The sequence below is a fragment of the Aphelocoma coerulescens genome, chromosome 3 (assembly GCF_041296385.1).
Source record: "Aphelocoma coerulescens isolate FSJ_1873_10779 chromosome 3, UR_Acoe_1.0, whole genome shotgun sequence".
Lineage (NCBI taxonomy): Eukaryota > Metazoa > Chordata > Aves > Passeriformes > Corvidae > Aphelocoma > Aphelocoma coerulescens.
This window is the reverse complement of record NC_091016.1, coordinates 47,711,353-47,733,020: the sequence shown is the minus strand read 5'-3', so window position 1 is coordinate 47,733,020 and position 21,668 is coordinate 47,711,353. Positions and strand designations below refer to the sequence as shown.

At 37.4% G+C, this 21,668-nt stretch overlaps 1 protein-coding gene across 15 annotated transcripts in view; it reads left to right on the top strand.

Moving 5' to 3' along the window:
- The window catches only part of PDE10A (phosphodiesterase 10A), a 390,743-nt gene that overhangs the window by 236,036 nt on the left and 133,039 nt on the right, over positions 1-21,668 (top strand). Inside the window, exon 1 of one of the 15 annotated variants that reach the window (XM_069010138.1) lies at positions 2,805-2,883. The exons of the other annotated variants lie outside the window; for them this stretch is intronic. Within the exon in view, the coding sequence (XP_068866239.1) occupies positions 2,859-2,883 (25 nt within the window). The 5' untranslated portion in view covers positions 2,805-2,858. Of the gene's footprint in view, positions 1-2,804; positions 2,884-21,668 lie in introns of those variants that run through there. 15 annotated transcript variants of the gene reach the window in all.

Genomic DNA, 21,668 nt, shown 5'->3' with positions numbered 1-21,668 from the left:
GAAATACACTAGAGGTGTATTTCTGAATCGTAACTTGCGTTTTGGGCTTGAAACAGACTTTTCATTCCCACCGTGTTTGTGGCAAGAATTAAAAGTGAATTGGTAAGGATAATGCTGATCCTGTAGCAGCTGGAATTTTAGAGCAAAGAGATGGTTCTCCTGATCGGATGCTGCAGACAGGCAACTCCCTGCTTTGTCCTCCAGCCCGTTGTGCAATGTTCAGGGCTGAAAATCTGTCAACATAATTTTTTTTTTTTGGGGCAGTTGTGAAAGCAGACCATCAAAGCTCCTTAACAAACACACTTAAAAGCTGCTGGGATAATGATTTGGACAAGAATAATTAATTCAATTAACTTAATTCCAGGTTTTGAAGAGCACAGTGGAACTGCCTGAACAAGGATATTTGACATCCAATTATGTTTTAGTTTATTATATGTAACAAATTTTTTCTCTATTGAAAGTGGAAAGCAAGAAGTTTCTGTGTTTCAGGAGATTAATATCTGGTTTACAGCATATTTAAAGTTCCTTTACCCTTTTAACTGAGCTCACAGCAATACTTCATCCACAGGCACTTGCTACCTTTGGCTTGAATTCAGCTTAATTTTCCAGACATTTTTTTTAATGTTTTAGAGACATCCCTTTCTTTGGCTTAACAGATGGGCTTGTGACATATTTGAAAAGCAGCAGGCTTTATGAAAATAAATGGTAGTTGCTGTTTCTGAGGCTGTGGTGACGAAACAGTGCTGTTGGTAATGGTGGAGAAACCGGAGTCCGAACTATAAATGTAAACTAGCTTGCCTTGCTATAGCTTTTCTTTTGGTATTCACATAATTGCATGTAGACAGTAATTGTTTTTCAGTGCTATGGCATTTTGAAGTGGACTACTGTGCTGGAGGGATGAAATAACCGTTCATTTGACTGATTTAATGGACTAAAGGAGGAAGGGAAATAATGCTTTTAGATGCTGTTGTTAAATGGCAAGCTGCTAGAATTGATGCAGTTTCACTTAAGTCACCTGCTTCCTTCCCTTGATGATTTTAAGTTATGCATGGTTTAGATTTAGATTTATGGTGAATATATTTTTCTTGACAAAGGAACAATGCATTAGTGAAATTCCCATGTAATATACATGTAGAAGGTGGGCAGCTAGTGGAAGCCAGGGAAGGAAATAGAGTACTACCAAGTGCTTGTAGCAGTGTTTTTAACAACGTAAACTCGTCTGTTCATATCTTCCTAAAATACAGAGGCGCCATTCCTGGTGCCTCCCCTGTTGGGGCTACCTGCTGAAAGGGTGAGAGTGCTTTCAGTGGTCTTTCCTCCTTCCAAAATTTGTCATTGTTAATTGATTCCTACCACAGCCTTTCAGTAGATGGAAAGAGGGGTATCGTCAGGAAGAGGGGTTTTTTTGGGTTATTTATTATCCCATCACAGCTTCATTTCAGAAGATACTTTCCTCAGAAAGACCAAACACCTGCCCCCATGCTGACAGCTTTACCAAGGGAGAGCAGCTGTCAAACGAGTGAGACTGGTCGTTTTATAGATACCCATAATCTTTTTGAGAAGTATTAGGGATGGATATCTAGCAGTTACATTTCTGTGACTGCTTTAAGTAGCCATTTTTTAGCTGTTTGTTGCCTTGACTAATGCTGGCAGCATAAAGAGCATCTTGATTCGATTGTGAAACATACTTTGAAAGATTAACGTGCGTAGGATGTCTTCATAGGAGGAAAACGGAAGAGAACAAGAAAGCATATAAAAAAACCTTGAGATAGAATTTTGTAGTTTCCTTGCCAATCAGAAAATAAACATTGCTGAGAAGACAATTGGGACACCAAGAAATGGAAGGGGCAATAAGGAATTTTCTGGCAGAAGATTTAAAAAATACCAACAAAGCTTAAATAGATTATGACATATCGGTTCATATTTTTTCATTCAGAAAATACAGACCCACCTACTCAAGTTTCTGAAAGAAATATGCTAGCTTCTGAGGAGCTGAAATACCAGCTTTTGGTCAAATTTCTTATGATACATTCTTTATATCTTAATAGGGCATAGGGACTGTGGTGATTTGTTACCATTTAAATAAGGCACGCTCTTTATTGCAAATAGCAACTAGTTTTCTGGTAGATGCATTTTATGGTGCACTTGGGTTTTAATGCTTCCTCAATAATTTCCTTTGTTGCAGCTTAAAAAAGCAAAGACTGGCTTGCCACTAAGTTTTTAGGTAGCTGAGCTGACTCCATGAGAGGGGTTTCTTTGCAGGGTTTCCAGTGTGAAAGGAGGATGAAATTTCTTGGCCATTTAGAAAGTCTTAAGTTCTTTGAACCTTGAACCTATTTTTCAGATCTATTCAGACTCTCATGTATGTTTTTTTTCCTTACTAAAGACAGTGAGTTCAACTACAAGTTGTGCATGGAAAGGTAAAAGAACTTTACAGGCCCCTGAGTATCAGAGAGGAAAGTGTTTCATATCCATAGTGTTCTTCAGGCTGTAGGTTTATGTAGAACTGCATTTAAATATGAAGAAGGGCAAGAAAATAGCTGAAACTTTACCAAAAACACAGAGAATTTGCTTTTTTCCTGTTTCCACTTTTTCATTGTTGCAGAATTTATTGATGTGTGATATTTATTTTATTTTAAATTCTTATATTACTTTTCTTCTTCCCCCCGCCAAGCCCTCGGGGACACAGCTGTCTGCCCTGTAACTTTCACTGCCGTCGTTAGCGCTCTGTTATCTCCCACGGCTGTGTGAGGACTTTAATCTTCCATGTAATTGATGGTGGCGATTGCTGCTAAAGCTGTAAAGGAAAAGCATCCAGTTCACCTTCGTGTGAAAAGGGATGATTAACGAACTCAAGAATGTTTCCTCTCGGCTCTGAACTGAGTAAGTAAGGCAGAGTACCTCAGGCAGTCTAATTTCCTGGCTTGATAATAGACTGGGAAAAGAGCCATTTGTTGTCTTCAGGGTTGTCCATATATGGACAAATCTTTTGCCGGGCTGAGTGAAAACAGTCGTCTTTCAGGAAAGAATAGAATGTTACAGGATTTTGGGAAACAAAGGTTTTATAAGCAGAGATCTAGCTTAGAATAATGGAAGATAGTTTGCTTCAACGCACTTTGAATCAGCACTGGCTCAGGTTTGTGTCCTGGAAGTGTTTTAGAGTGTGGCAGCTCTGCATGTTAAGCTTACCCCAGTTGTTTGGCAGCCTTTGCATTGAGAAGGACTAATGGTGATGTTGGTGTAGATGACTTGCAGACTTTCACTGCCCTTTTATTTGGTTTTGGATTAGAGACTAAGAACACATTTGAGGTGAAGTTAAATACAAGAAAGATTATTTGAGTCTCACCATTTGTGGCTCGGTTGTACACTTGTTTATCATTGTATGAAGACCTTTAAGAGTATCCCTTGATTTGGAGAATCAAGGTGATCATTACCACTTAGGAGATCCAAGAATAGCTGAACAATTCTTGAGTTGACTTCAGAATTGTGGTGTTATTTTCTACTTACTCAAAACGCTGGGGGTTTATGGGGGTCCCCTCTGTTTTTGTTGTGAAATACAGACTGTGTGTGGAAGCAGTGATTATCTCTGCATTTCACCATGTGACAGATTTGAGGACAGGAAGCGGGTGGGGGAGGAATACTTCAAACTCATGGTTGAAGGGTTCTATTTTATCTGCTAATATAGTTTCAACTGGTTACAATATTTTATGTGCAATATCTTTTTTCCAGATGTAGTTGAAGAGACACTGATTTCTAAAGAATAGAAAGAGTCCTAGATTTCTAGTAAGGGACTTTGTTTAAGACTTGTCCCAATGACTGTGTTTTCAAGACCTGTTTGGGATATTTCTGACCTAAAGGAGATCCCACAGATTACAGGATAGCAAAAATCTTCCCTAAAATTGTTACATTGATCTGGAGATTTTTTTAGAGTTGTTGACAGTCTTGAAGATGATTACATTTTGCACATTATAGTTCAGAACAGGTTTACCTTTCTTTCTCCTACCTGTTGTACTTGGAAGGGGAAGTTATATAACAGAAAGAAGGCAAGACTTTTTTTAAAGGGTGGTGGGAAAAGAGCAGCTGATTTGCTTTTGACATTACTGAAAATTTCAGCTGACCTTCTTACACAGAAATAAAATATTGTACAGTAGATTTCTTAAATTTGACAGATACTTGAAATGGAATAACTCTCGTTTTGACAGTAGGGAAATGCCCTTAAATATTTTTTATTGTCTTAGGGATTAGGTCAAAAAAGGTTATAAAAATGTCTTTGTCTACTGAAAGTGTTTTGGTTTCAATAGAGGGAGGAAGGAATGGATATAGGGCAAGACAGAAACAATCATCCTGTCTTTGAGACAGAGTGTGTTAAGTGTTATCAAGAAACAGTGTCTGTGTTACTGGGTAAGACATCAAATAATGTAATGCAGTTTCCATAATATATCTGTAAATATGTGTGATTCTGTAACTTAACACTCTTCAATCAACAGGAGATTGATGTGGGTCAAACTCACTGGCTTAAATTTTTAACCTTACATTTTTTCCATGCTGTGGGGAAAGTACTTCACTTTTTAATACACTTATTCTGAAAAAGAATGATTTTTAATTTGTATTTTGTGATTTTTTTTTTTTTTAATTTTTGCAGGAAAAAAAAGTTTGCTTCTGTTTGCCTTTTAAACTTAGCAGTGAGTGCTTCAGTTTCCTGATCATCTTACAGAGCTTTCCTCTTACAAAGCTTAGAACCTTTGCACAGATTTTCAGCTGTGAAAACTATTACATTTTCTTGTATTTCTTATTAAATTGGGCTAGTTTAAGCCTTTTCCTGTTTTTACTGTTTTTGCTGAAACCAACAGACAGTGCTGCAAAGTAGTTTCTTATTACTACCGCCTGCTTTCAGAAGTACCTAATCCCCTACCGAAACCAAGATCCCAGTCTGGATCCATAGCAAACACTGGACCATTTCTTCACTAGGTGAAAGGTTGGGGTTAGGTTAGGTTCAGCTAACAGAAAGGGACTGAGCCAGATAAAATGAAATAATTTTCTTTACTCATTCTTTAAACAATTTTGTTAGATATGAAGTTTACAATAATAGTTTATTTTTTCAAGGAGAATAAATATGAAAACATACATGAAGAAAAATAAAATAAGGTGTAAATTCATTTTATTTTTGCATTTCACTAATTTTTATGCTTTTTCTCTGAAACTGCACAAATACTTAGCTTGCATTAGTTAGGTCAATTAAATGGTATATTAACCATTACTGAGCAGTAGCTTTTCTGCATTCCACCTCTAGCCTGAGCTTTGCAATGAAAAGCATTGGTTTTTATTTAGCATGAAATGTAAGATTCTGTGACATGTTAGTGAGAACATTTTGAAGGATAGCATAATAAGATTTTGCATTTTTTCTGATAAAATAATAACTATATTAATTATCTGCATCTGTCCTACACACATATATATATTCTCTCTTTTTCTCATGTTTCTGAATTGCATGTAGTACTTTACAAGATCCATTTTTATTCTGTCCTTAACAATTTTACGGGCTGTAATTTCTCTTCCCTTGTATATTGTAAGATTGCTTTTTGACTGTCTTCTTTCTGATGATCTCCTAACTGAAGTGTATTCTATTCCCTGGCTGTTGAACTTGTACAGAGCTTTTCATGATTCAGATAGCTTGAGAACTTTTTCCTTTCCAGGCTGCTACAGGCTGACTCCTCCTCTTGCTCATCTGTTTTTTTGGCATCATTGCTGCACTTCATGGCTCTGTGTGCAGGTCTTCTGGAGACTCAATCTTGGCTTGAAAGAATGAGAGTTAGATGAAGGTGCAGATTTCCTGCATGGGAGATTACTCTGAATGTTTACTCACAGTTAGTTTAAGGAGAAAAGGAACAAAGTCATAGGGAGGTTGCTCAGGAAGAGCATTTCAGGTGGTGAGCTGAGTGAGAAAGGGTAGGACTAAGGGTCATTGAGGAAGTGGTTTCAGCCTCAGTCTAAGGAAGTGTATGATCAAGTAGAGAGAAGGGCAGGGATCTGGGGAAGATTTATTTGGTCAGGTTATGAAGAACCACTGACAATTTTCTCCTATTAGAGGCTCCATTCTACCTGGTGGTAGAACGGATTTATGGTGAGGGGGTACTAGATTGCCCATTGCTGAAGTTTCTATCTGCTGGATTGTTCTTCCATGGCTGACATAAAAATTTAACACTAACTGAAGTACTGTGACTGGGACCATGTCCACATTAGTATGTTCAGGTCAGAAATGTGCTTTTGAGGTGACTGTCCTAGTCTTAGTTGTTGTCATTTGTTCTTGGATCACATCAGAAAATGGTCCAACAGAGCATCCATCCATTAACTGGATTATTTCCAGACTAAAAAAAACTGGGATGTGCACTACAGCATTTTCTCTTAAGAAGGAGGTTTGGTGTATAGGACCAGAATAGATAGAGTTTGAAATAAAACTAACCTAAACATTAAAAGCGTGAATGCTGTAATCACCTATTTTGGTCTGGAAATTGACTCCTGGGCAGGCTGTGCTAATGTAGGCACAGCCCTGATTTGCATCTCATTCTGCTTTGGAAATTCAGCACTACCTCAGGAATCCTTTACAGTGGTTGTGGTGGTAGGAGAATGGGGGACCCAGGGTGTATGTCATGCATTGAGTGATGTTTTGCATGCATCCAAGTGTCTGAAAAATTACTTTGAAGACCAGGGTCTGCTGAACAGCTTTAGCAAAACATGGTGGAGGTACTGTAGAATATTCATGTAAGAATATTTTGTGACCCATTGAAAGGAACTCAGATGGATGCAGATGAACAGTTGTTTTACTATGGGCCTATTCAATCTGTTCATGATTAATGTGTTTGTAAAACATAGCTAAGGCTTATATATTGCACTGTTTTGAGATGTTATCTTGGGTTTTGGTGATTTATTAATGCTATAAATTTGATTCTGCTGAACTGGTCTGACTTGCAAAGAAAATCAGAATTTTTATTCTGCCAAGGAACAGAATTATGCACTGTGTCGGATTTAGTTATGGAAAGTGCGAGTAAGTGTGGTTATAAAAAAGTCAATCTACTTACAAAACACAAATGATGAGAGGAACACTGCATTCTTCCCCACACTTAAATAACAGTGTGCCACTCTTCTGGTTTATAACTCATTTGGTAGACTAACCCTTTGTTTTGGGTTCTTTTTGTATTTATATTAATACTGAATCTCACAAAAGAGTCCTAATTTAAACCATATAATATGAATTTTTAAACAAAATTTGTGAAAATTGGCTTTTTTCTCCTTTGTTCTCACATATCTAGCCAAGTACATCTTTTCCTAGGCTCATAATGGCTAATGGACAAACTTATGCCCCGTTTCTGATTATCTAACCTTGTTAAAATAGCCTTAGTCAGAAAGAACTAAAGGACATACACTGTGTGAACTGTATGACTCCGATTCTGTACTTCTCACATATTGTGTAATTCCGGTGGTATATTTTAATTGTGAATAGATCTCTTCTGTTATCTTCAGACTGTTATCTTCGTGGTTCACTTTGCTTTCTCTCATCTTTGTTTTTTAGTGTTGTTTCTGGCTATGTAAGCTAAATGAGAATCATTCAAAGTTTGTCTGGTTCTTAAATTGACGGCTGGAAGAGAGTGACTGTGGTGCAGAAAAACAAATGGCCATTTTTGAGCTTCAAACTTCCTGTTTAGCAGTGCACATTGTCACTGGCAGGTCATAAAAACATCCACATTTGCAAAAATAAAGGAAACTGGACAATGCGCCCTCTGTTGGGGTCTATGCTGATACCAGTTTAGTTAGGTTTCTGTTTGTGCTAAGACCAATCTGTTTTGATATCTTATGCTATTGATCCATGTAACATTTGTTAACTCTAACAAGAATTTATATTTGCTGTGGAGAAAGTGTGTGTTTCAGCAAAGCACAAAACCAGTATTACAATAAGGATGAGCTGAACCTTTCTCTCACTGAATTTTGTAGTGAAGGTTTCCCTGACTCTCAGGAGCTGGGATGAATGCTTTGGTGGCTACTCCCAGGTCTGATGCAATGGGACCATTCTTACATCTCTGCATGACATGGAGAGATAGATGTTCATAACATGGTGCTTGCTTGGGATTTAATAATTTGTGTTTTGATGAGGAGCCTTTTTGTTACATTTGTTGGAATGCCAAATAAGACAAAATAATAATAAAAAAAATTAATGTGTTGTAATTGACTTATTCCTAAATACTGTTTTTCTTTTCCCTTTCTTAGTAAATCAGTGGTTTTATGTTCAGCAGGTGCAGCACGTTCTCCTCATGCTGATGTTTTATGTGGCCATGGTCACAGTTATTTGCAAGTGTTTTATTGAGTGAAAACCAGTTACTATTCTGTCTTGCAATTTTAAGTATTTCATTACTAACACTATAATCATCTCTAGCACTAGCACTGCACTGACATATTAAAGTGTGGTTTTATCTCACTTTTTGTTGGTGTAATTCAGGGAGTATTGTGTACACTGACATTTGTATTGTGTTTGGTAACATTAGGAAGTAAGTGTGTGTGTGTGTTGTGGGTTTTGTTGTTTTGTTCTTTTAAGTGAAGCGATTCTGCTGTAGCAACATTAGTGGTTTATTAATTGGTTTTGGTATTCAGGGATTCTGATGTGAAGTTGCTTTAGGAAGTAAACTGTGTAAACACTTACGTGGTAAAAGCTGTACTTGTACCGGTGTCAGCAAAGTTATCCAAGGCTGCCTTTGACTCCAACAATATAAGCTAACTAAATAGGAATTTTTGAAATTTCAAAGTGCCATGTAGCTCATATAGAGGACACTGGCAGCAATGTTTTAAGCACAGATAAAGTAATTTTATTAATTGATCTTTTGTACAGTGTTGCTTACAATGGTACTATCTTGGTACTTTTTAACTAGAGTGCTGTCTTGGCTGTTAGCATACATTGAAAGCACGTTAAAAATACAGATATGGAATTGTCATGGATGTGGTTTGTTGTACAAGGTTCTGGGCTGTTAGCTGGAAAAATAACAGTGGAATTCATGACTGTGCTCTTGTGAAGCAACAAATGTGATGCAACACAGTACATGAACATGTGCACATAACAGACATAAACCAGAGTTTATGACTGACTTCACATGCCCTCTTGAGATGAATTGAGCTATTAACCCACCTGTTTCTGTTATCTTTCTAGTCACACCTAAGATTTGTGCACTGTAGACATGTGTTGAATTCTGCCTCCAAGGTGTGGATTTTGTGTTTTGGAAAAACCATCAGTTTAAGAATCTGAGAGTGGTGCTGCCAGTTTTAGTAATTGCTCCAGTTGTTGTGGTTGTCTTTTCTTTTATTCCTGAAAAGTTATGATAAGGACTGAATAGAATGTAAACTGTTGAAACAGTTGGTAGAGATGAAGGAGGCTGGCTGGGCACATGTTCCTTAATTTGTCATCCAGGTTTGTCAGTGTTTTACTTTGTACACACCAACATGTAGAATGTGTTTGTTTGATCTTATTTAATGTACATTTCTCTAGAGCTCATGTATTATTCATTACTCTTAAGCCATTCCTGAGGCAACACAATTCTTGCTGTCGACTGCAGAAGATAGAGCTGCTAGGCTGCACTTGACCATTTTCATGAAAATAAATGTAAGCACAAAAATATATGTTTTTCTTTCTCTGTGAGCTATTATAAAAGAAATAGCCACTGAAATGTTAGGTTGTTATTTAAGCCTCTACCCCCATAAAACTGATTTTAACTGAGGGGCTGGGGTGTTGGGAAGGGGGCAAGAGAGAGGTTAGGTTACCTGAAGATGATAGATACTTATTTCAGTCTGACTTCAGGTCTTGTGTGTTTTGCACATGATGATTTGATTATTGTAAAGAGTTCGCAAGAATGATACCAGAATAAATGCATACATAAATCATTACAGGATACTGATATTTAACTTGTAATGTAGTCTTGATGCTTTGTGTATTTTGGTGATTTATATACTTTGTGTGCTTTCCAATTCTGGAAGAGTGTAAAGCTCAGTTTCCTGCTCTTCTGACAAGATCTGAAAGCTCCACCTGGGATAGCATGCTATGATCTTGTTTCTTCCAGTAAAAATTTGGAATCATACAGCTATAAACTTATCAGATAGAAGGAGGACTGCTGTTTTTAACAGTTATTTGTCTAACATCAATTATACATTTACAGAAAATAATTTAAAAAGATGATACAATACACAGTTATAACACTTGACTGATTTGTCAAGCAGAAATCTTAATTTTGTTTTCTTTAAATGCAGTTAAAAAGAAAGGACGATTTAATACATCTCTTGCATAGTTTTAATTGTTGTGTGGCAGGCGTTGAGGTCACCCTTCCATAGAGATTAGTAAGTGTTCACTGCTGTTTCTTTCCACATGAAATGTGTACTTTTTGGGCCTGCTAAGACAGCCCTTAGGATCACGTAGTCTGTTTTCATGTTGCCAATAATGATATGATACCACATTGGCACAGGAAAGTCTTGAATGATGAGACTGACTCTGTTCACTCTAACTTCTGAACTCTGGTATTTCACAAGTGAGAAATGGTGACATAAGATCGTGGCTTTTTTTCTTAAATTTCCCTTAAAAAATAATAAAAAAAGATGAACTAGGAAAATTTAATCATATTCTCATTGTAAAAAGTAATCAGCTATTCAGCTTGTAAAATGGGGCCTCTTAAATTAGCAGCATGTGTCATTGTTTGTTAATAAAGGTTGTGAAGTGAAGCTTCAACCCAAGCAAAAGTGAGGGTAAGCTGAGCAGAACATTATAAAGTGAGGATTTCAAAAAGAACTTGTTCCACCACCCTTTGAGGCTAAACAACATGCTTATAAAATGGAGAGCTACCAATTTTACTGTTATTTCTGTGGAACTGAATGTTTTTCCTGAGACTAACCACACCTTGGGAACATATTTAATGCAGGTGGAACATGAAGGTTTTGGGACAAGTGTTGGAGTTCTGAGCATAGTCACTTAAGAATATCCATTGGTTACTGTTTAGCCATATTTGGGGAAGTCTTTGTGCATAGCTGTGTATCACTCTCATTTATGCTATGAACCCTGTTCCTGTTTTTAACTTCACGAGACACTAGAACTAATTAGACAAATGTGCAAATGACTAGAATTTACTGAATTTGGGTAAATCTGTAAATTTTTTGCTACTGTTTCCTGAAAGACTTCTGTGCTGGTTTTGTGTTCAATATAAATTCCACTGAATTAAGGTGAGTCACAGAAAACTTTTATTTAAAATTTTTGACTCATGAAGTGGTGATTTCAAAGAATAGTGTTGCACAGTCTTAACTATAAAGACAGACACTGTTATCCAGTTATCCATTTTAGAAAATTTATTAACTGTGGATTTTATTTTTTTATTATTTTTTTACTTTGATAAATAGTCTAATGATTTCACAGTAATTATAGTAGTAATAATTACATCTGATGCTTGCTTGTGTTCATTAAGCTCTGTGAGGACAAATATCAATGAGAAAAGAAAAAAGCTAGACAGCAGTTGGACCACTGAGACCTTGTTCTTTGATGTTTTAGGGCAGTCTGAGAAATACTTCAGGCTAGCATGTGCCAACATGGCTGCTGAAAGACTTGGTGCTGATGTTTCTGAGGTCTTCTGCTTGCAAGCTCAAGGGAAGGCAAGGCAAAACATTTCCCCAAGGAGAGAATGTGTTGATGTGCCTAGGAACTACAGAGAAGACTCTGTGGGGAGAGAAGTGAATAGTAGAGAGAAGAGGAAGGGTTGCTCCAGAGATACTGATTTGTGTAGATCACAGTATCTGTTGAGCTGGCCTCAGGCTGGGCAAAGTTAGGGTTGGTTGGATCCTGAATGAGACAAGAAGTGATTAATTAGCCCCGTGACACTGAGTGATGGGTCTGATAAAGCTTTTTTCCTCTCTGGTTTTGTCTGGTGGCTGGGCCCCCTCGATAATGCCTTTATATGCTGTAAGGATTTAGCTAGTGTTGCAGCCATTTTCTCAGTGCAGGCACAGATATATTCTTTTCTACCAGGCTGTTCTGGAGTGATCTCAGATGTGTTAACCCCCTGAAAGAGATTAATATTTTTGTTGCAAATGGACAGAACTTTAAATATTTTCTCACATACATGTGCACATTTGCATATATATTTTCATTATTAAATTTGTTCATTTCTTTTGGAAATCATACAAAACTAGTGTTGTTTCTCATGGATTACATGTTCTGAACTTAGTATCTCTAGAGGTACCTCTTCCCTACTGTAATGCTTTTGGCCTGTGTCCCCAAATACTTTTTCTCCCATGGGCCTCAGCAGCCATGTGGAGAAGATGTGACGTGACTGATGGTGTGGGTTGACTGGCTTCCAGTGTGCTGATTGATTAAATCCTGGGCACGCAAGAGAAAATCTGAAGCTCTTTTAACCATGGGCATGCCAGTTTATCCAGTTGCCAGTGGTCATAAAACTTTCAGAAATTTAGTTATTTTTGGATAACTCTTGTCCTGTGTTGGTTATAGTTGAAATTGGCTCATAAGCCCAGAAGTTATGGGAAAAAACCAGAGAGGCTGCTGATCTGGCCAGTCAGGACTGAAGGTGTGAACTCTGTGGAGTCTGGATGTTTTCTCCTCTAGACTCCTGCAGTGGCTCTGACTTGCACAGGATGTTTCCAGACTGGCATAAGTCTAATGGGGTGAACACAAAGTTCATTCTTCTCGTCTCTGCTTTGCACTCCCATGTTGTGACATTTGAATCCCTGATCTCAAGTTGCAGGCACAATGTAGTCACTGCCTTCCTGCCTGGGAAGGTACTGTGGTAAACTGCAGGTCAGCAGACTGACTGACTTCCTGTGGTACAGTGTGGATGTGATTGTGATGCAGTATAACTAGTCAAAAACGCACTTATCCTCCCCTGGTGTGTGACCCAGTGTACTGAGAGGGGTGTCCAGCATGTGACTCTCTGAGGACTTGTATAGCACGTGAGCAAATGAACTGGAATTCTGTTAGCTTGAGAGGTAAGTCTGTTTGCAATCCTGTTTACATTCACCATTCACGCTGTTGTTTCAGTGCATTTTGTGTTAGTGGCAAAATGGTCTTTGAGGCAAAAGCTATTGGTGATACACAAAATTTACCAATGTATTGATGAAGAAGGAGAACCAGAGTGTACACAGCTAATGGAATGAAGTGCCTGGGAGTCTAAGCCTTTTCATGATGCTATGTAGTGATGACCACAGAAATGGGGCAGTGGAATGGAAATGTGTTGCAGGGAAGGAGATATGGAAAACAGGATGAGTGCAAAGTGGATTTGTAGGGGAAAAGAGTTTTGCGCTAAGGAGTCAACACTGATCCTATGCATTTTATTTCAGTGTGGATCTACTTTAGTTCTTGCATTATAATACCCTTGGACTTCCTGGAGTGCATCTTCTCATGTAGCTCAGCGTATGGGGAAGCCTGTATGGATGTGCTCTGAGTCTGTTCAGCCATGGGGACCAAGGTGCCATGAGTGGGGTAAATGGGGAGAATCACTTTGGAAGCAAACTTCTGAACCAGTTATGTATGAATAGCATGCTAGTGTGATGCTAACATGGGTATGCACCCCACAGGGTGCCTCTGGCAGTGCTGCTAATGCACTTAAAGAGCACTTTGGATACTATTTAGTAAAGAAGTACAGGTTGTTTTTTTTTTAAAGTTCCAGATTTTGATAGCTGTGAGCAAGCCAAAGATGAGTGTCAGTGGTGGGTAGCCATCAGCAGCAAAGTTGGTAAACACATCCCAAACTATAAGCATGGCAACCAAATGACAGGTTTTCACAGATATTTACAACTGCCAGAAGATACAAAAGCAAAAGCAGGGCCAAGCGAGGTGCAAAGGGCAAAATGCTACTAAAAAGGAACAAAAAAAGCCTCAGAGCCAGAAAGATCTTTACTGGATGGAAAAGTCAGTCTTCCATGTGAGGAGAAATGAGCTGTTGCTGAGTTACTCCATTCATAGCCTTAGTCTCTCCTAGAGAGGTTACCTACCTCTGTGTGCAGAGCAAGGTGTTAGGTCCTTTTGAGGGGAGAAGGGTAGAGCTGGTCAGCTGAATGGGATGAATTATCCGCTTTTCTAGAATTAAAAATTTTGGCATTGCTTGTAGTGACTGTGGGATTTAAAGTGAGAAACCTTTGTTAAGAATGCCTCATTGACTCATTTGTGGCTGACAGAGGTCTTTTTTTTGCCTGAAGAGGGTTCAGTTCTTGCTGTTTTCAGGAGAAATTCAATGGCTTTGGAATTTATAAATTTTTCTCTTTCAATTTCTACAAGGTCAGTGAAAGGTGTATTTCAAAATTTGCTCTTCAAGGTTTGCTTCTTCGTGTTTTTCCACTTCAAAAAAAAAAGAGAGAGAGAGAAAGTTAGCAAATGGCCTTGAAACTTTTTCACTCCAAAAGAGATTTCTGTCCTTGCCCCCTTTTCTTCCACCTGCCTGTAGACAAGAGGGAGCTTTGCCTACTCACTTGACAGACCTGTCACTTCCATCACTGACAGTTCTCTACTTTTGTGTGGAGATTAATGAATAATTTATTATTTCTTCTGTCAAACTTGAAAGCCTTGGAGGTGCAAAGGACACTGTAAGCTTGTAGTTATGCAGCTTTTGAACGTGGAAACCCTTGTAATGCTGATAAGATCTTCAACTGAAGTGGTTGGATCTGGTTTGGCCATTGCATGGCTTGCTTTCTCTTGTGCCTCTAAGAGAGCATAGTAGCCTAGCATAATATCAGAGGCAAGTGTGCTGTTGAATATTGAAATGGCTAAGGTGAAAAGAGGGCTCAGTCCATTAGTGGGACTTTGCTTGCACTCTCTAACCTGTGCTCAGTATCCTTCATCTGTGGGAACTCTTCCTCACTCCTCTGCAGGAAATTGGCTCCAGTTGTTGGGTGGTCTCTAGCCTGTATTATGTACAATTCATGTACCTCTATCTTGAGAGTCGTGGAGAAAGTACCTATTTGTACTATCTCAGTGGTTAAAACACTTCTGTGTTCAGTGAGTGTGAAAAAGCTTCTCAAGTTGCTAATGAACAAGTGCTTCTACTTTGCAGGAGAGTTCACTGTGCTGTATAATGCAGAAATGGTATGAAACTGCAAGGAGAGGGAGTGGTATTCTGGAAAGCCAGAAAAAAGTTCTGGAGGAGAAAGGACAAGCAGTAGAGAGCTGCAGAGCTCAGGGAGCCGCATAGCATGATTGTGTTTTTGGAGAGAAACTTGTTGAGAGGAAGAAATTGGGATGTGTGATGTCAGTAATCCAAACAGAAGCAGTTAATAAGAGTTGGAGGAATGGCAAGTTAATGGTTTTTTGGCAAGAATTCCCATCGGAAGCTAATATATGAGAGTAAAATCAATAATATACATCAGTAAAATGTTAAACATTAAATAGTAATTTCCCATAATTTCTGGGGCTCTGTTGAAGGTACTTCATGTGACAACATTTGCTAAACAAAAATAATTCCAGTTTGGGATTTTTAAATCAGGCAGCACTTTGGCTGTTTGCACATCAAAATGCAGCCTGTTCTAAAGTTTATGGTTACACCTGTTACATGCAGCAGCTGGCAGATGCATCATGCAGAAATTGTTTCTCAACTGTTTTAAATAAAGGTATTTGAAATAAATAATACTTTCTTGATTCTGAGTTTTTTTTGGCACAGATAGGATGATAGATGGAAGGAGTTAGTTTAGTGAATGTCTTAAGCCATGGTCTTTATTTCAATTCATGGTCTTTATTTAAAAGGCTAATTAGTGCAGAGTGTCCAGAAAAAGTAGGCTTTGTCATGTTGGATCCATGTTTGGTGAGAATTGTGGACAAATTTTCAAAAGTTGAATGAGAAATATTATTTTTCTGAAGATAGGGGAAAGAAAAAAAGCCTTTAAATTTGTATGTCTCAAATCTCAGGCAGGCCTGACCCTGCCTTTTGGCCAAAGAAGTCTGATCAGGGCAGGACCAGATGAGTAATGTTTGTGGTGGTGCAAATCCCTGGTGACCCATTCTGAGCAGCTGCAGTTCCTAGTTATTGGAAAACTCAGGTTTTGACTAAGACAACAGCTGGGGTCTGGCAGGTTAGTAATAATAAAACAAATTAGCATCATCAGCTTGACAATGGCAACAGCTTTAAATGTTGACTAAGACATTTTAAATTCCTTATTCCATTTTTGGTTGTTGGCTAAAGGTAGAAAAAATTGGCAGTAAAGTAAATCCTCTGAATACAATTCACTGTTCAGTGTGTGTTGCTCAGGAGTAGCACAGTAGAATTAATTGGTACTTTTCATATTAGAGTGATGAAGCAACTGGGTTTTTCCTTTGTAGATTTGTCCAATCCAGGGAGCTTTGTTCCTTTTGTAAGTTTTGCTCCCAGAGTGAAATTATATGCTTTATAAAGATGCCTCCTGGGGGATTTTAGTGCACTCCTGAGGTAGATGATAAAATATAAGGCAAATCCAGCTGTGAAAATAAGCACCTTAGCCTATTATTTTAAGACTGATCTAATCCAAAATGTTTAATAATTGAGTGGATTGCACAACATTCTTTTTTACCAATTTATTGATTTCAGATACTGTTCTGGTCAAAAGTGAATGCTGCTGGTGTTTCAGTTTATAATACTATCTTTCATAAACTTACAGAAACAATATCAAATGTATGAGAAAAAAAGGATGGATATGGGAAAGTATGTAGACAAGATGGTATTTTGCAGGCCAGATGAAAAATAAATGTCCATACTTTGGATATTATGCCTGAGGTTTCATAATATTTTCATTTGGTCACCTTCTGCAGGTACAGATACAAAAGCAGGACAGAAATTTCATTTTAAAAAAATGTTGTGGTTTTTTTTAAGCTCATCATTTCTGTTTCTTTTTTTTTTTTTTTTTTCCAGCTATGGTCATATTTTCCTTTATGTTGAGCTATCAGAAGCGATCTGACTGCTATGAGCAGTGTAATGACTCCACTACTACTGCTGCAGTAACTGTTATCCGAACATTCCTGAAAGGATAGTGGGCATCACGTAGCTGTGAGAGGAAAGGATGATCTGTTGTACATTGACAGACAGAACCAAGAAGAGTGTAGCCTGCACCACTTTAAAATAAGAGGTAGAGGATAGATGGGGGATGTAGAAGATAGATGCCCTGCATATATGTTTTTAGTTTTTCTGGTTATTCCGTGATAACTGAATGAATGCTTCTAGACATTGCCACTAAGATTACACATCAAATTATGTGCTTAGTGGCAGTTTGCCACTGCCAGGGGCACTACTGCATATCTAATCTGATGCAGGGTTAGAGGCAGTGTTTTCTTTACTAACAGATGCATCTATAGAAGTTCTTTAAATTTTAGTGTTGTACATTTTGCTGTTTATAGCAAAAAATAGTACTGATACTACATAGACACAGTTAAACAATGTTTTGCTCAGCATTACTAACAAGTATTAATACATGGGTTTTGTAAGCTTTTGTTTTACTTGGACTGCATTTAGTGCTGTTGAATCTACAACTGGAGCAGAGGAACTATTAATATTTGTAATTAGTCTCCTTTGGTTATCCAGAGTTACTATACTAGATATATATATATGAAAATACCTCTGTTTTCTTTTCCTTGTGTTGGTTCTTTGCTAATCCATCTTTTTGTGATATTTTGGAGAGAATTTTAACCACTTTTCACAAATAACTACTTTAAGGATTAAATGATCTGTGCAAACTAAATCAGCACACTTCATTCAGAGCTAGTTCAAGAGGAGGACAAATCTACTAGTCAGAGCCTCAGCTTTTTCTCTGTAGGTAAAACTTGTCTACCATTTCTCTACCAAGCTGGATTCCCAGCTTGGTTTGTCAGTGTGCTCCAGAACTGTCTTGAAAGAGGCTTCAGAGATCCCATGATGCTTTAAGTGGGATATGTTTATGCTGATAATTGCACAGTAACACCTGTGTGTGACTGTGTGGTTTTTTATTTTCCTTCATGTTTTTGGCCTCCCTTCAGTGATATTTCCATGAAAACAGTCCAGGGAAGGTGTGATGCCACAATTCACTCCCACAGCATTGCATCACATCATTAAATTAATTACAGATGACCACAGACTACATACTGTTCAAAATTGAACAGCCCTGCATAGGCAGGCCTTGAGATTCCAGAGAGCCAAAATTCATTCTGAATCCATACTTGGATCATTTATAGGCAGCTCATTGCAAGATCAGTTGTAAATTGTGCCTCAGTGACACTTTCACTACTTAAAACTTTTGAGCAAAAGACAGGGAAAAACAGGGAAATTGTTTACATACTGAAACTGACATAGGCGTAGCTGCTTTCATGAACCTGCTGACTATGTTGTTATTTTATGGGTTGTGTGTAGCGATGTGTACTGCTAAGGTTAATAGTAAAGAAAATAGAAATCCTGGAATAGAGCAGTTTCTGTTGTTGCAGTATTGGTTAGGCCAAAGAAATGTAAGTAAAGTGTAAAATCTGTTGGTTATAGTTCACAGTTAAACATTAGTCTCAAGAGTTTATAACAGATGTGTCGTATTTGAAAAATGTTGCTTCTTTTCAGTCACCAAGGGTACAGACTACCAGATTAGTGACAAGCTTTGGTATTTGTGTGCTGAAAAAGGAAAAATAAAGGCAAAGCTAATAGCCAGACAATCACAGCTACAGCTGCTTAAAATAAAATTTATACCAATTTATGAATTCTGTAAGTCATGTAAATAATGAAGAGGGAAAACACTTTCTGTGTTTTTAATGACATTTTTATGTTAAGTGCTTTTAAATAACATAATATTTGAGGAATTTGGGCAGTTTTCATTCCTTGTCTTTTGTTTTTCTATCTATATTTATTAAATATTTGAGCCTAGCTAGTGTTTAGTAACTATATGAAGAGATAACTTTGAATAAGATAATAATAATTATTTTAAAAGTTTTTATTTAGTATCTTGGAGGAGTCTGAATCAAGCAGGCAGCTTTTTTGACACAAATAATCTGTGCTGTAAGACAGTAGCAGTTGGTCATTGCCTACTTATAAAAATATCCAAAGTTTAAAAGACTAATGATTCAAAAAAAAAAAAAAAAATGGGTAGTAAACTCCCGGCAATGAAGTAATTCAACTGACTTTAGCCTTCTACATATGACAGGGGTTTTTGCAACCTGACACAGTAACAACTTATTTGATCAATCTGACTGAAAAAACCAAGACTGTCTGGTTTGCTTTTATATCCTTCTTTAGTTGACTGACTAGTGGAATTATTCACCATAGATTCGTCACAATATTCAACAGCTGCTTCCAAGAAAAAAAATTATAAAAATAAGTGAATGGCAGTAAAGATCATAACTCTCTTAGTTTTTTACACATATGCTTTTGATCAAGCTCACTCCTATTGTCTTTTAACACAAAGGCCATTTTACAGGTGGAAAATGGAGGCATTTAAATCCACGTTGTGAACCATAGCCACAAATGTCACATTTCTCTGTGCTAGGATGTCTCTCCTCAGAATGCATTTTTTTTTTTTTCAATTGCTTTCATAGTGCAAAATGAACCCAAATGGAAAACAAACTGGCCCTCCTGACAGTCGGTCTGAAGAAGTCTCTGGTGGGTACCAGAACGGAACATGCGGAATTGCTGGTTCCTGCTGAGTGGTTTGGCCTTTAGAACTTCCTCAAGATCTCATGGGAAAACGATGTCAGAAGGGGAAATGGAATTTTTTTCTCCAGAACAAATCTATTTTTATTAACAAAAATATTATAATTAAGGCTTCATCATGGTTTCCACTCAGAGTTTCTGGTTTAAATGCTCATTGCCCTGTAAAGCTTAGTGGTCTTTAGGTAAGCAATTCCCAGGCTTTTCTAGTGCCTGAGAATGGCTATTTTGGGACTTTGCATTAATACAGTTTTCTGAGGGAGAGGACAAACAGGGAATGATGACAGTGCCCTTTTTAATTTTATTTTTTTTAATTTAAGCAAAACTCTATGTTGAATGTTGAAGCTTGAACTTACTAAGTATATGCTGTTGAAATGTTTCGGGTTTGACCGCTATACAAACTTTGAAAACTACTGTATCTGCAGGATTCACTTTGAGGAATCATTAGGGTTATAAAATGAGTAGCTAGAGAGGGTCTGCTGCTTACATGTTTCAATAACCTTGTGTTTTCCTACATCACATCTCATGATCAGGCATTAAAAAAGGATAACATCATGCTAGCATGGTCTAAAATTATATTACCTTTTGATTAGTTATTTAAGGAGTTACAGAAAAAATTGTGTACATGTAAATATTCTGAATTTTTTTAAACCAACTTGACTAAATGCAGATGAGATTCTCACTAGTGAAGCTCTGTCTGGAAAAAAAACCTCATTTTGTTAATCATTCGTTTGAATACTTGAGGTACTGTTAAGTTTGACAGTATTGCTAGTTGTTGTGATGGTTTGGATTTTGGGTGTCTGCTCCCTTTTCCCCCACTTCCAAAGGCAAATATACTTTATTTCACCATTTCTGAAACAAATTGAGCTATTTATCTGTAAATCTGGTCTTTGGAGGTTGCAAATGTTTTGATAAACTTTGTCTTGAACAGTGAAAATTGCAATTAACAGAAAAAAGCTCTTTCTGACACAAGTAATCATCCAAATTGTCAGTCAGGGATCCAATTTCAAGTTAATGAGTTGAAAATAATTTCATCTCTCCCAAAAGACTTTGAAAATATTGGATTCTCCTGCTGACTGTGGGGCTTGTTTCTGTCTGTGTTTTAAGTGCTTCTGCCCTCTCCTTGTGCAAGGCCTCTGACTACTTCAAGGAGAGGATTTTTTACAAACTATAGTGGGAGTGGAGCCAAATAGCCACATTATTTTAATTAAATAATGTTGCAGCTTTTAATTTTAAATGTTAATTGAAAGGCTTTTTCCTTACATGAGGAAAGCCTGAAGGATTACTGCTTTCCTCTAACAGCTGCTCACATCACTCCCACCTAGAGGATGGAGAATTGCATTCCTTTTGCTGATTTAAGTTCTACTAAAGCTGCCAGTTGCAGCAGAGAGACCTGACTGAGAATATTGACAGCATGTGACGTCAGAAGTTACTATGTTGATTTTAATGAATTTCCCTTGTAATATAGTTTTTATTTTTCCTGATGTGGAAACTTCACTTGAGCTCTCGTTTTACGTTTAGAATAATTATTTAAAGAGCATTCCTTTTCAGTTTCTAGTGATCTATTGGCAATTTTTTCCAAGCAGTGTGGGCTAGTTGTGTTTTTGTATGGGACTGTGGATTAAAACATCATGAATTAAATCTGTGGATCAGAGCAGAAAATTTGTTTGGGATTTAAAGTGTATGATTTTGGGATTTGGGGACTGAATATTGGGGTAAAGGTAAAAATATGTTATGACTAAGTGGAGAACATGTGAATTAGAGGTTGTAATTATTTATTATATAAAAATATGAGCAAAAGAAATTGTGGCCTCAAGAATGTGGCTTCTGTTGTTATGTTGCTGCACTGTAATTTATTTCAGACACTGAAACAGCACTGCTGTCAAGGTAGTCTCCAACTCTGTATTTGTTAAAGCTAAATTTGTTTAATAATATTAATGACAAAACATCCATCCCCAAATGCACATCCACAAAATAGTAAGAGATAGAAATTTTTTTTTTACTGTTTTCTGCTAATGGTCCTTTTAATTT